Source organism: Sciurus carolinensis, chromosome 16, assembly GCF_902686445.1.
Source record: "Sciurus carolinensis chromosome 16, mSciCar1.2, whole genome shotgun sequence".
In the NCBI taxonomy this organism is placed as follows: Eukaryota; Metazoa; Chordata; class Mammalia; order Rodentia; family Sciuridae; genus Sciurus; species Sciurus carolinensis.
Window position 1 is genome coordinate 4,590,618 of NC_062228.1, and position 14,605 is coordinate 4,605,222.

General features: G+C 54.1%; 1 protein-coding gene across 1 annotated transcript in view; it reads right to left on the reverse strand.

Annotated features, from left to right (window-relative positions):
- The window catches only part of Cdh13 (cadherin 13), an 899,199-nt gene that overhangs the window by 405,876 nt on the left and 478,718 nt on the right, over positions 1–14,605 (reverse strand). The window contains exon 5 of the mRNA XM_047528617.1: positions 3,686–3,838. Coding sequence (XP_047384573.1) covers positions 3,686–3,838 — 153 coding nt within the window. The remainder of the gene's footprint in view (positions 1–3,685; positions 3,839–14,605) is intronic.

Below are 14,605 nucleotides of genomic sequence, written 5' to 3' on the forward strand. Positions count from 1 at the left end.
GTCCTTACACGTGAGTAGCATTTAAAATTCTAACAGGCAACGACACTGGTGCCACGGTCCCGTCCCTCCACGATCACGTGCTGTCCGCTGTGGACGCTTGCAGACATGTGGGGTCTGAGACCCAGGCTCTGCTCCTCCAAGAAGCAGGCTTCTCCCAGTCACCCTGATGACCACCGGCGTGGTGGGTCTGGCTGCACTAGGAAGACGGGGAGCTCCGTCGAAGGAGGAGCTTGAAACGCGGGTTGCCACATTCCTGGGCTGAAACCTGCCCGCGGAGAGTGGCTCTTGCCAAGTCCAAAGAGAGGAGCCATGTGCAGCCGTGGGAGACCTTCCTCAGCAAGGAGGAGCAGGGGACAGCACGAGGTCTGGAGGGAAGAGGCGCAGGAGAGAGGGGGCATGTGACGCTGTACCCTCCTGGGGGGGGGTGGCGGGGCCACCTGCTGAGACACTGCCTTCCCACTGAGCTCCTCCCAGCGGGACATGGCCCTGGGCCAGGGTAGATCAAGCCACACCGTCCTGAGGCACAACTTCCTGGCAGGCCTCCAGTTTACCTTGGACCACAGCTTGGGCTGTAGGAGGAGAGGTACAGGCAGCAGGGAACCCGGTGCCCTGCTTCTTCTGCACCCCTGCCCCTGGAGGGCCCTGCAGCAGTGAGGGAATGGACCAGCGGACAGTCCTCCATGACGTGGGTTACAGAGCGGGGGCGTAAACTCAGGCTCAGTCAGGCAGGCTCGGGCTTGTGACCGGGAGGGGCTGTAGCCAGGATCCCCAGGATCCCGAGTTGCTCCCCTCCCTTGGCTCTGCCTCACTGTCTCCCGCGCTGGGTGAGATGCACCGTGGTCCTGGCACCAGGCTGAATGCTTGGTGCAGATCAGCTCAGCTGCTGCTCACCCAACCCCGAGTCCATTGTTACCGCTTCCATTTTCCAGGTCAAAACGTAGAGGCAGACGCCTGCCAGGGGACACGGCGTGAATGGAATGCAGCCGATCTGTCCCCACGCAGGCCCCCTGCTTCTACCTGCTGTGGCACTGTGACCTGACTCAGAGAGGAAAGCATGACACGAGCCACCACCAGTCTATGCTACTGGCTGCTTAGCAAAGACTAGCCATTCCATCTGTGCTTGCCCCGCATTGTGTAGAGGAATCGCAGAACCAGAGAGGCTAAGTGGCTTGTGAAAGATCACATAGCTCAGGAAGCAGAGACGCTGAGCCCTAGAAGTCTATTTTCTGACCCAGAGCTCTGGCCCTTAAACACAGTGACCATGTAGATCACTCTTGAATAGAAAACAAAATCGCCTAAATTAAAAAAAAGAAAGAAAGAAAATAGCAGGGTTTCTGCTCATCCAGCCCAACTGGGGAGGCAGCAGGGTTGGGTGCGGCTCCCTGGGAGCACGTGCTGAGCATGCGTGAGGCCCTGGGTTCAGTGCCGGTCACAGCAGGAGGAAAGGGCAGAAAAGGAGCCAGAGAGGCAGCCTATCCCAGAGGTGGATGTGGACAGGGCCCCGAGTCGGGTGCAGCTCCGATCAGGTGGCCACCGGGTGGGGAGGGCCTTGCTGGCACCTTGGGCCACCCCTGTGCAGCACCCCTGCCCTGCACAGACACACACGGCAGCTGTGCTGCAGCTTTGTGGAGCCAGAGGGACAGGATGTGACAGGGAGGCCTTTGGCTGGTGGCTCCAGCCACCTCCAGGCCAAGGGAAGCCGAGGACGGCTCCCATCAGCCCCTGGAGGTCGCTCCTTGAACTCTTTTCCTGCTGCTGTGACTGTGCCCAAGTGTCTGCCACCTCAGGGGATCTCTCCTGTCCCTGGAGACCAAGGTCAGTGCCATCTGCAAGTGTCCGCCGAGGCCCGGCAGAGGGTGGCCCTGAGTGGACTCCCAGCAGGCGGCTCTTGGAGTCCGCAGACCTCGGTCACCCAGCCACGGAGCATCTGCACTGTCCCCTCGAGTCAAGCAGCCCCAGGGTCCCCCAGAGGCACCAGCCTCACGCCTGAGCACGGGCACTGTTTGCCCCTGGTTCTGCCTGTCCTGCCGCAGGGCTTGGAACGCTCCAGGTGACCTCCTGTCCTGGGTCTCCAATCGCCAGGGAGCTCCTGAGCCAGACTCGCCCCAAATCCCTGTCCCACACAGAAAGGAGGGGCAGCAAAGGCTAAGATACTCGCTTAACTTCAGAATGAAAAATCACGACCATGGCAGACATCAACCTCCTCAGGGTGGGACTTAGGACACCGAGGTCAGAAATGTGAAGAATTTAACTAGGAAATTCAAAAATATTCAGGAAAATAATTACCAAGAGTAGCTTTGATTTATTGAGATTTATTGAGTACCTGCTAAGTGCTGGGCATTGTGCCAAATGTTTGCAAAAATAACCTCATTTCCTCTTTTACTTTCCTTGGAGGTGTTAGTTCTATCTGTCCTTCATGAACACGTCACAAGATCAGAGAGGGTAAGTGGGTTGCCTGAGATCACACAGCTCAGAAAACTGCAGTGCTGACTTGGATGGCCCTTTCCTTGACCCCAGAGTTGTCAATCGCTTTCTATGAACAATGAACTGCATGGTGCCTCTCCTTAGTTCCCTGCACCTGAAACTTTCAGGGGTATTCCCATGGCAGGAGGAGTATGAACATCCAGGATCTGCTGCCATTGTCCCTACGGCACCTGGACGCCAACAGCTGCCAGTCATCTCTGGCTCTAGGCAAGGCCACCTAGAGCTGGAAACGTCCGAGCGAGCCAAGGTTCTGTGTCTACAGCAACCAGACGCCCGTGGGCCTCCGTGGAGGACACGTGGCTCATCTTAGGGGCTCCCCAGCAGGTGAGACCTCTGCAGATGCTCAGGAAGCCCTTCAATCAGGCTTCGGAGAGGGAAGCCTGGGAGGGGGCTCCTCTTCCACCCGGGGCCTGGGGTGCACTGCTCAGCAGGGGCCGCCGGCCAGGCAGGGCTTCCCCTCCTACCACCCCAGCCCCCTCATATCCGCCCACCACCTGCGTCCCCAGTGCCCTCGTACCACCTTCTGCCCACGTGGAACCCACTGCAAACCAGCAGGGCAGGTAAGGAACCCGAGAGAAATCCGGCACCCCCAGCCGGCCCGGGCGCGCTGGCCTTGCCTTACAGTGTGTCTCAGCGCTCTGGGCGTCGGCGGCCACTCGAGGTTCTGTGTGACGCCTCGGGTCTCCATGCACAGCCAGCACTGCTTCCAAAGTACTCTCGGTGGCTGCAGAACACTGCCTGGCACCGACCATGACGTGACCTCTCCCCTGCTGCTGAGCAGCCATCTTTCCTCTCTGAGGACCATTCCCTGCTGTAGGGCCACTGTGCAAATATCTAAGAACATTCTCCCAACGTTCTTAGGGTAGACTTCTAAGAGTGGAATCGTCACATCCGAGGGTTTCCACCTCTTGTGGCTCTTGATCATCAAGCTGGTCTTAAGCAAAAGCCATCTAAAGGTTCAGGCCTCCTCTGAGCTGCCCTTGACTCTCTCTTGGTCTGATCAGGTCTGGGGGCTCCTTTGACAAGACAGGGACCCTCCCTGTCACCCTCTCTGGATCCACCTCCATTTCTCCTCTCACAGAGACACCCTAAAGCCACACAATCCTGGGTTTGATGAGGCATAGCAACGCTCAGTTCAGCAGAAAGAAAACCCTCTGTAAACCACGTCCGTGCGCGCAGAGTGGACGGCGAGGGTACTCACTTGATAAGTAGCCATCACTTCTCTGTCCAAGGTCCGTGTCACGGAGACGCTGCCTGTGTTCTCATTGATTCTGAAAATTCCCTTAGGCTCTTGATCCACTCCCTTTCCAGTGAGCCGGAACCTGGACCCTTCAGGTCTGTCGCTATCGACTACCTGGTCAGAGAAACAGGGAGACATTTAAGATTGTCTGGAAGGACACAGCAACAGCACATTGCCAACAGCGCTTGGTGACCAGTCTTCCATCTCAGGTGCCAACCCAAAGGTGCCTGATGGACCAGGATTTGCCTGCAGCAGCACTGTCCAAAATAGCACTGCGAAACGACCTTCCATCCTAACATGCAAGTCTCTGTGGCCTGCCGTGGGGTGGGGGCTCACCAGGGTGGCAGAGACGGCGATGGATTAAGGAGAGCAACCGTGTGGGAGTTCAAAGTTGGACACTCACACTATTTTTAACTCCAGGAGACAGAAATTTTTTCTCTACAAGCAAAACCAAATAGGCAATGGACGTCATTTGCTCAGCAGTCCTACCCTCAGCAATCCTCACGTGCACCGGCCAGGGGCAGATTCATATGCCCCCTCGACAGCACCACCTGCCCCTGCTCACACAGGTAGAGGCTCAGAGCGAGGAAGCTCTTTGGATCTAATTTCTTTAAATCTTGAACAATGCTGGGGGAGGGCGTTTTTTTTTTTTTTTTTTTCTGGTTATTTTTATTTAGTGGGTAAAAACTGAGGCACAGAGACATTTAGCAAGTTGGTCAAAGTCACAGCTACCGAAAAGATGAAGTTAGGATTCAGAACCACATCTTCCCGTTTCTCTGCCATGTGATACTGTCATTTCTGAACTTACTTTAAGGAAATTCTCCCCAGTTGGTTGCCCTGGATTTGACATTTTAAGAGTAAATTCAGAAGGTAAAGGTGGAAGGTTTGGGGATGTAGCTCAGCAGAAGATCACTTGCCTATCTTGTGCTGGGTCCTGAACAATGTCCCTAGCACCACACACATGAAAAACACTAAGGGGAAAGATACAGTTCCAGGCAGAAGGAACCCCAAGAGGCAACAGGCAGGGGAGGGAGAATCTAGGAAATTGCAGAAATGGTGAGTCATTAGCAGGGTTTGAGTAGAGTTGAGTCCAAGGGAAACCAGAGACCAAATCATGGGAATCTCCTCATGACATTTAAAGTCGTGCTGTTAAAGAAAGAACTATTATTTGCATAAGTTGGCTCTAGAGTTTACACCCAGGTTATCTGTCTATATTTAATCTCAGTTTATCATCAGAATCTACAAATGTTGATTTGATTATAAGGAAATAACCTGTAGTTCATGAACATGACAGTTGGTGACATGGAGCTAAAAGAAAGCTGACTTGGGACCAGCTGTGACTACTTTACACATGAACAGGCACCTCCTGAAACAGAACCCATCCCGGAGAGTGACCCTCCAGAGGCAATGGCTGCACCAAGCCTGCACCTGCAATTCTGCTGCCTGACACCAGGTGGCAGTGGTGTCTAAGGCAGCATGAACGGTTTATCTGGCTGGGAGGCTGAGTTTCAAAGGACAAGATAGTTTTTTCTGTTTTTTGTTTTTTGTTTTTTTTTTTTTCCTGGTTTAAAATGTTCTTTATTGAAATACACTGAAGGTTTTAATTAAACGCCAATTACCTCTGCTTGCATTTTTAAGATTAATGCAAAATATGATCATTAAAAATAAGGCATGTGATACCTTGTGGTGAAAAGCATTTTTAATCACCACTTGACTTGATCTAATCCACCTGACATCTTCTCCTGACCCATTTCCCCTGCTGGGGGGCATCAGGAGGTCCAGAGCCACAGCTTTCTGGGCTCACTACTCGATGCCAACGCCGGGCCGAGAGCCCAGCACACAGTGGAGACAGACACGTGTTCTTAGTGAGGAGTGCCGCTGCTCAGACATGTGCCAGTCCTGGCTTCGCCAGCGACCACCACGCTCCTCCATGCCCCTGTGGCTCTGTTTCCTCATCTGTAAAATGGGGACAACAGGCTCATTTCCCAGGGGTTCCAGGGTTTAAAGAGGTAGTGGAAAGTCCGCAGAAGGGGCCGGTGAATGGCAGCCAGCAATTGCAATGCTGATTGTGATAATCACAGTCAAATATGTATTGTCACTCAAGGGGTCAGATGGACACCTCCAGGCATAAAACACGTCTTGGCCATGATATAGAAAGAAATCCCTCTCTAAGGGAACAGATTTCCTTTCTATAAACAAAGCTCACGAACCTCTCGGGTTCAAGAAGAGAGAAGAGTTGGAACAGCCGGGTACGCTCAGCTCTGCCGCGTCCCCGCCCCTCTTCCCCAACCTGGACTCAAATCCCGCCTCCTTCTCCAAGCACACCCCAGACAGGCCCTGCGGCCAGGGGGCAGTCTGTGCAGTAGCCCAGGAGGAGCGGCCACATTCCCGGGGAGGGACTTGGGACCCCACCTGCCTGCCACAGGCCTGCAGGCGCCCACGCGCTGGGAGAGGCCTCGGTGGTCTTTGCTCTCTTTCTTGACCCTTCCCTGCTCAGGAGGACTGGGGACACAGCACCCTGACCTTGCGGAAGAAGTGAAGCAGCATGGGCCTTGGGGGCGGGCACCGCCTCCTCCATCCTCCACCTGACGCTCTGCACCCAGAGCTCAATTCTAGACCTGGAAACTCTCCCGGGAAGTCTTTCCAGGCCGCCAAGGTCGGGTCTGATCATTTCCTCCCTCTGCCTCCAAGCGGAGCCACTTGACCTCATGGAAGCAGGCCTGGAGAGAGGGCCCTGTCCAATCGGCGCTTGCTGTCGGATCAAAACAGCTACCCAGGGAGGGCAGGCCCACTCGGGCGGCCCACGTCCTCCCTCCGAGCTCCTGGGAGGCTGCCTCTCAGGAACTGTGCTGCCCTGGCCTCTGGTGCTCAGAGCCCTGCGCTCTGAAGGGTGGGGTTCCTTCTCTCCAGCTGGCACCAGCCTCCCTGGAATAGGAGGAAAAGCAGACGCCCACCCCCTGCAGCAGGAACTCAGAGAGCGGGGGCCGAAAGTGGAGCCTGCAGAGCCCCCCAGGACCCTGACACACAGCCCAGGGGGAGGACCACAGCGGTAGACAGAGGCTACCCCACTGCTGCCCCTTCTCTTTGGAGCTGGGTTTCTGCACTCTTCTCTGGAGATTCTGCTGAAAACACGCTGTTTTGTTTTGTTTTGTTTCTTCTGCCACCTTCTTTCTAGACCGGTTTCAGACATGCAGTCGCCGGGCACCGTGGTGCACACCTGTTAGCAACTTGGGAGGCTGCGGCAGAAGCTTGGCAGGTTCGAGGCCAGCCTGAGCACTTAGCAAGGCCCTAAGCAACTTAGACACTGTCTCAAAATAATAAATAAAGAGGGTCATGGATGTGGCTTAGTGGTTAAGTGCCTCTGGGTTCAGTCTCCCCGCCCCAGTCCCCAAATCACAGCAGTAACAAGAGCTCTTCCAAATCTGTCTTCCAAGACCTCAGCGGAGCAGAGCTGCTCCTTCCCAAGGACGGCAGCAGCTCTGAAGGGCACCTGGGAGGAAAGACGGGGTGGGGCGCTCTTCCGGGGCAGCTGGCTCCCAGCTCAGGGTGGACTCAGGACGACACTCAGGCGTCTCTGCCTTCTTGGTCCCTTGGGGTTTCAGAGGCATGCTGGCAGGACACACTCCCACCTCCCCAGCCGGGCAGAGCCAGGTAGAGCCGGGCAGAGCCAGGCTGTGCCATGGCTACAAGCCCCTGCCCGGCTACCCTGATGGCACGCAGATCGCTGTGGTGGCCAACAACCTTCATGGTGCCCCGTGTCACGGTGCACGCGTCAGCGCACGTGCCCCTGGCCGGAGCCAACCCTGCCTGCAGCAGCTGCCCACACCTGCCCGGTGGCAGGCCTCACGGGGAGCGGCTTCCCTACGACCCTTCCTAAGGAGACGCTGCTTTTCTCCGAGTTGGGAGGGAAAAGAGCTAATGAGGAGGAAGCACGTGGACCCGGGTGCCAGGGGTCCTGCTCTGTCCCTGGCCCTCAGGCTCCCTGGTGGGCATCTGGGAGGGTGGGACAGCACGAGGCTCGCGACGGGTCCCGACCGCCTGATCTGGGTCCAAGGGCCCTCCTGCCACACTCGGCCCCGTGGTGTGGCTCTTTGGGCAGAGCCAATGTCCCCTTTGGTTCCCAGGCTACGTCCTGGTCTCACCTCCATTCTCTCCTGCAAAGAACTGATGATATCAAGTTAAGTTGTATGGTTTTTTTTCTTCTTTTTTTTGGTACTGAGGATTGATCCTAGGGCCACTTTACCACTAACCTACATCCATAATCCTTTTTACTTTAAAAAAAAAAATATGTCTCCCTAAGATAGTGGCCTCAAACTTGCCATCCTCCAGTCTCAGCCTCCCAAGTTGCTGGGATGACAAGCTTGTGCCGCCACGCTCTGCTCAAGTTGTACCTCCTTTGAAGGCGTGATTCCATGAATCCACGCACCTCCGTATGAACTCAGAACATGTGGCAGTTTTGCGCGTCCAGGTAAACAGGATCGTTGTGTGAGGATGATTTGCAGTTTTTCTGCTGCCTGTGCTAGGGCCTGTGTGTGCCCACCTGTGTGCGTGTGCAGCTGTCACAGGCGGATACTTTTACGCACTCGAGGATGTAGTGGGCATAGAGCCCCCAGTCTTCCGCCCAGTTTCCCCTGACGTGAGCCTCCACCACACCCACGGGACCTCGGCCTCCCTCAACGCTGAGGTTTCGCTGCCAATTGCGCCACAGACTTGTGTACTCCGACGGCACCCGTTTGTCTACTGCTGTCCCTTTTCAGATCCAGGACCCACCCAGCGGCTGCCGTCGCCCTAGGTGGAGTGTGCTTCCCCCGGGGTTCCGGCTTTACCCCAGCTGCGCTGACGTCCGCCCCCTTCTCCTTTATGTCTCTGGAAACCGCATCGCTGTGTTAAAACAGCCCGGTCTCCACGCTCTGCGTGTCCTGTGGCCTCACGGGCTCCCAGCCCCACCGCCAGCCCCACTGTGGCCTGCGCCTTCACTGGGGGTCCTAGAGGCGCCTACTGTTTGGTTCTCAAGGCCCAGAACAGTGGTGGTATACAGCTGGTATCCAATAAATGGCTCTACCGTGTGTAAGTCTCCAGACTGGCCTCAGCGTTCGCCCCCTTTTGCCGTCTCCCTTCCTGGCGGCGACAGGAGTGCTCATTCTGGAAGGCAGACCCGTCTGACCAGGGCGGCGCCCGGGCTGCCACCTTCCATGGCTCCCCTGACCTGCAGGGCGAGCTCCCCAGGCCCTCCCTCCCTCCTCGATGGCCTCAGACCCGAGCTTGGCTCTCTCTCTGGACCACGCGTCCCCTGCACTCGGGTTCCCTCCGTGTCTGCTGGGGTCCCTCCCTTGTCCTCCTGGTGTCAGGCATCACCGAGCCTGGCCATTTCTCTTGTCCCCTGCTGCTGCATGGACACCCGATCTGGACCCCCGGGCCCTGGCCCTCCTCACTGCCAGGTCTGCGGAGCTCGGAGAGCAGCTGGCTCTTGGCGGGTGGTGGCGGTCACTGCCCCTCACCCGCTTACTTCCTGCTCTCTACTACCTTCCCTGAGTGTGGAACACAGGAGACACTTGGTGAACGCTTAAGTGAAGACGCACACTTTATTTCCATGTTTTTATATGACCATAAAATGCTTCATAAACTCACAAATTAAAAATAAAAATAAGGCCTGTTGTACTGATTTTTTTTTTTGGAAAATGAAATCAACTTACATATGCAACACCAATACCTTTTCTCTTTACGGTTCTCCAAAGTTAGCTTCCCAGCATTTGGCAATGCCTAAGAGTCAAAAAGGGGCTTAGGATGCTTGCTATCATTCTGATCTGGGAAAGGGACCCTTGAAGTAGAGATCCTCTTTCCAAGTAAAGTAGAAAATAATTCAAGCCCCCCCCTGCAAAAAAAGTTACCAAAGAGAATAAAACACATGTGTTATGGTTTGGAGGTGAGTTGTCCCCCAAAAGCTCACATGTGAGAGAATGCAGGGAGGTTCAGAGGAGAAATGAGTGGGTTGTGAGAGTCTTAACCCAGTCAGTGAATTAACCCCTGATGGGATCAATTGAAGTGGTAGGTGTGGCAGGAGGAGGTGGGATTGGAGCGTGGCTGTGGGGCATATATTTTGTCTCTCTCTCCTCTCTCTCTCTCTCTCTCTCTCTCTCTTTACCTCTCTCTCCCTCCCTATCCCTCTTCTTCTCCCTCTCTCCCCCCCGCCTTCAAATATCATCTACTAAATGATCCACATGAAGATTCAGGGAGAGAATGGGTATTCTGTGCCTGTCTAAAATAACCAAAGTGGGGAAGCAATGCAAGTGCCCATCAACAGATGAATGGATCAGTAAAACATGATGTGTACACATAATGGAATAGTATTCAGCCTTGAAAAAAGGAGCAGATACTTGCTACAACATGAAGGAAACTGAGGGCATCAGGCCACCTCAGAAGCAGACAATTTGTGTGATCTCGCTACATGAGGTGCCTAGAGCTGTAAAATTCATAGAGACAGAAGGTAGAAGAGAACTTGCCAAGGAACAAGAATGCAGAATTATTGCTTCATGAGTGTGGAGTTTCAGTCGAGAAAGATGAACAAGTTCTGGAGAGGATTGGCTGCGTGCACGGGGATGTGAATGGCATGTTTTTCTCAGAGTTAAACAGCAGAATGGCTTTCTCTGCCCAGGACACAGGCCTCCATGTCTGTCAACCTCTATTAATAGCGACTGCCCTGCTCAGACACTCTGCCCTGCCTACGTGTTGACTTCCAGATCCGGGAGGTTTGAGCACTGCTGACTTACATCCTGTCCTTATATCCTGTCCCTGGTGTTCGGGTGCACAGGGCAGGTTGAGGATCACAGAAAACAACTGGGATCAACAGCCTCAGTCTCCAGACTGGGGTGAATCATTGCTCCCCAGGGTTCAATTCCCCCTGGAACTTTCTGCCTCCTGTTCACAACCCTTAGCTGTTGGAACTTTGGTAAAGTAGGTAATGGGCACCATCTTTCTGAGTCGTCTGCAAGCTCGGGTGGCAGCCTGTCTCTGTGCTCGCTGTGGTCCCAGGGCTGAGCCAGCTCCTGGAACACGGGGATGGCTCAGTGTTTGTTAAGTGAACAAATGTGAGCCCGGGTTTCCCTGCGGAGACACCGTGGGCCTGTGGGAATGAAGGGCGGGCTGAGCTTGGTCCTGGGCACACTAGGCGGGGACCAGAGCCTGGGAGCAGCTGGGTGCACGTGAGATGGCACACGAAGTCCCAGGGGGCTGCCGAGATGGTCAGGAAGTCAGAATGCCTCGGGTGGGTGGGGTGGTTTCCCGGGCGGTTGTCGCCCGAGTTTGCTTCTGAGGAGAAGGTTATGCGGTTAAGCGGCAGAGAAGGCGGAAGGGCTGCCCACCACAGGGTCCCCCGCGAGGACCCGGGCCTCCGAGCATGAGCTGGCCATCCTCAGGCTCTCCCCGAACACCCCTGCCCCCTGCAGCCTTGCCAGGCGAGGCGCACCTGCCGTGCTCATGGCAGGAGCCACCCGTTTGCTGACAATCCATCCCAGGCTCCTGCCCGTCCCTCAGCCTGGCGGTCATGGTGTTCTCGTACGTTTACCGAGCTGTGTTCAACTTCACGAGCACGTTCTCTTCCTCCCACACCTCTAGTTACATTCAAAATATGAAGCCCACGTTTTATTTCCAGGGAATTCACAGTCCCCGAGGGTGCCCGGTCCAGTGCACGCTACGCACCCAGTGCCAAGCGACGTGGAGAGGAGTCGTGTGGCAGAGGCTACGGCAGAGAAAGAGGAAGAAGCCTGGGTTGCATCTCGGTCCTCGAGCCGGACCTGTCTGGACCAGAGTCCGCTGTTTCCTGTCAGCTCCACAGTTCCGCTTCCCTTTGGTCCAGTGGAGTGACTGGGCTCCTGATGGGTCTCTGCTGAGTGTCTGGTCCCCTGCTGCGTTCTGTGATTCCTCTCCTCTGCTCGCTGTGCCCTAGTGTCTTCCTGTCTCCTGCCTCCTGCTGTTCTACCCCAGATCAAGAGGGCCCCGGATCTCTAGGTCTTCCACACCTGCCCTCTCTTCTCCTCAAGAGTCAGATGGATGGAGGTAGAAGGTCTTCCCTGCGGCTGTCCCCCAGGATCCAGCTCCTCTCCTTCTGGGAGATGAGACCCAGTCTTCCCTGTCCACTGAAAGTCATTTGTGGCATCTGACTTGCCTTGGTCAATCAAGTGTGAGTGAGAGCGACACATGTCACTTTGGCTGACTTCTGGCAACAGACTTAAGAGCTCTGGTGTTCCTACCCAAGCTCTCTTTCCTTCCTCATGGTGACAGGCCATCTCTAAGTAGTGATGACGTCACTGATCTGAGTCCCAGAGAAGAATCAAAGACAACGGTGAGTACAACCCGCAGTGACGATGGGGCTTAATTTAACCTTTGATCCACAGAAACCCGGGGCTGCTCATCCCCACAGCACAGCCTGACCCATCCTGACTAACATGCAGGGAACAGTGAGACAGGTCTCGTCTTCCCCGGGTCCGAGCTCACAGTAAGGGCAGTTGTGTGGCCTTCCTGAGCCTCATGCTCCTCCTCTGCAAAACAGGAAACAACGCCTGTCCTAACAGGAGGATGGTAAGTGGTTATGGGAACTTAGGCGCACAAGCTGGCTCAATGATTTGAGGAAAGTACTCTTTTTACGTCTATTGATGATGACAGTGACGACACAGGTTACCATTTATTGAACACCAACTCTCTGCCACACACTATTCTAAGCATTTGCACATATTAGTGCATTTAATTTTTACAACTTGTTGAGGTGGGTCCTGAAGTCAATCTCCACTTTATGGAGGGAAAAACTGAGTCTCCAAAAGTTTGCCGATGTCAACTTAGGTGATGACTTTGGGTTGTAACCAAACCATTCAGAGGTCACAGCCTTGGGCCACATCCCTGTGGTCAGCTGATGGGCATGTTCTGGGTTGGCCATGGGTACCCATGGGAATAATGGAGCCTGGCACCCATGGGGAAGCTCCCAACGTGGACTTCCTGAGCAATACCCACTTCGTGAAGACTGAGGAATGTTCATCTCCAGTCTGTCTGTGGCAGAGCCAGGATTAGGGACTTCAATGTCTGACTTCCAGATTTATATGTATCCAGAGGGTCGCCCGTTCCCTCTCTACATCAAATTCCTGGCAGCGACGTCTTGAAATGCTCTCACCCCTCCGCTCCCCCAAGCTTTGTCAAGGTAATGGCACAATTTGAAGTTCTCTGCATGTGTTCTGCCATCCAAAAGGATAATAAATTAATCATGCCCTTGGACACTGTTGAAATACACATACTTAATCTCTTATGAACTTGCCAAACTTCTTTTTCCAGCTTCTGCTCGTTCCTATCTCCTCCATCAGTTCAAATTTTTATGGTTCCCAAAGAAGGTTAAACCAAATATTTATGTTCTCATTTGAACTGTGGTTCAGAAAAAGCAACGTAACGAGATCAGCTAGGAACCTGAGCTGTTCCCACCGGGAAGCAATCCACAGGAGCAAGTGAGCCACTTCTCCTGAGAGTCCCTGCAGCTGCACTTCTTTGGAAAATTTCCCCAGTACTTCTAATTCAGGACAGATTTCAATGGTCAGACTGATGCTTGGAAACATAAGTAGAGTCAAAAGGAAATACAAAGTTAATCACGTTCGTCTGCAGCCTGACCTTCTGTTCCGCGATGTACTTGGTTAGAAGGAAGCATGCTCAGTTTTGAGGTTCCTCGTTCAATAAAGGAGCTACTCTCGCTCACCAGTGGATCCTGCCCTGACTAAAAGCTGCCAAGGGTCCCAGCCCTGTGATGTCAGGGGGTTCAGCTTAGCACCTGCTCCCTGCCTCTGCGTTCACACGCACCCTCTCATTCTATTTTCTATTTCCCCTCAAAGCGCCGCACACAGGCCCACCTCCATTCCATTTCAGCCCTCGGGAGCTGCCCGCTGACCCAGAGGCTCCTATCCAAAGGCAGAATCTGGGCTGTCAGATCGGATCCTTCCTTTGGGAAGCCCAGGACTGGGACAGGCGGAGACTGAGGATCCTAAGGGTCTTATCAGCTTGGAAGTTGGCTCTGCCATTTGGGGGGAAGACCCTACCGGAACATAAGCAGAGAGCCTGGCCAAGAACACAGTCTTCAGGGGAAACCGGAAAGAGTGAGTGATCTCTGCACTATGACTCTGTCCTGCTCCTTGTTTCCAATGATGCTCTGGCGCTGACGGAGCACAAATCCCTTTGCCACACAGGGTCTGGTAGATGCCTTTAATCCACCAGATCTTTCCAAATGTTTACCTGTATGGGCCAATGCTCTGATGTCCCCTTCAGAGAGGACATCCCTGGCTGCCCATCAAAAGCAGTGGGTCTGCCTTTCCCTGATGTCCTCTAGCCCATCCCCCGCTGGACTTCCTTCACAGAACCCTCTGGCCTGACGCATTTCCTGCACATCCACGTCGGTAGTCTTGGTTACCATTTAGATCAAGTGCCACGTGAGGAGGGACTCTGCTTTGTTCACTGCTCTGAACAGTGTGCGTGGTCCACGGTAGACACTCGAATATGTTCCTAATCAATAAGGAAGTTATGCAAAGAGAAGCTGAAACGAAAGGCCACAGGGTCAGAGAAGAAAGAGGAAGAATGCCTGAGTCCGTGGGCAAACACGGCTACCCTGTGACTGTCAGTTCTGGTCAGAACCTGCTCTGCTTCTCAGACTTGAGTCCAAGAGTTAGGCTAGTATCCTCCAAGAGGGTCCATTTGACTCATCCTTCTAATCCAATAATCTCAATGACACACACTTTCAATAATAGAACAGTTTGCTTTGTAAAAATCAACAGGCCCACAGATGTAAAGAAATCAACTTGCACAAATGTCTTCTGTCCTCTGAAGATTATGGATACCTAAAATATGTACCTACCTGCCCAC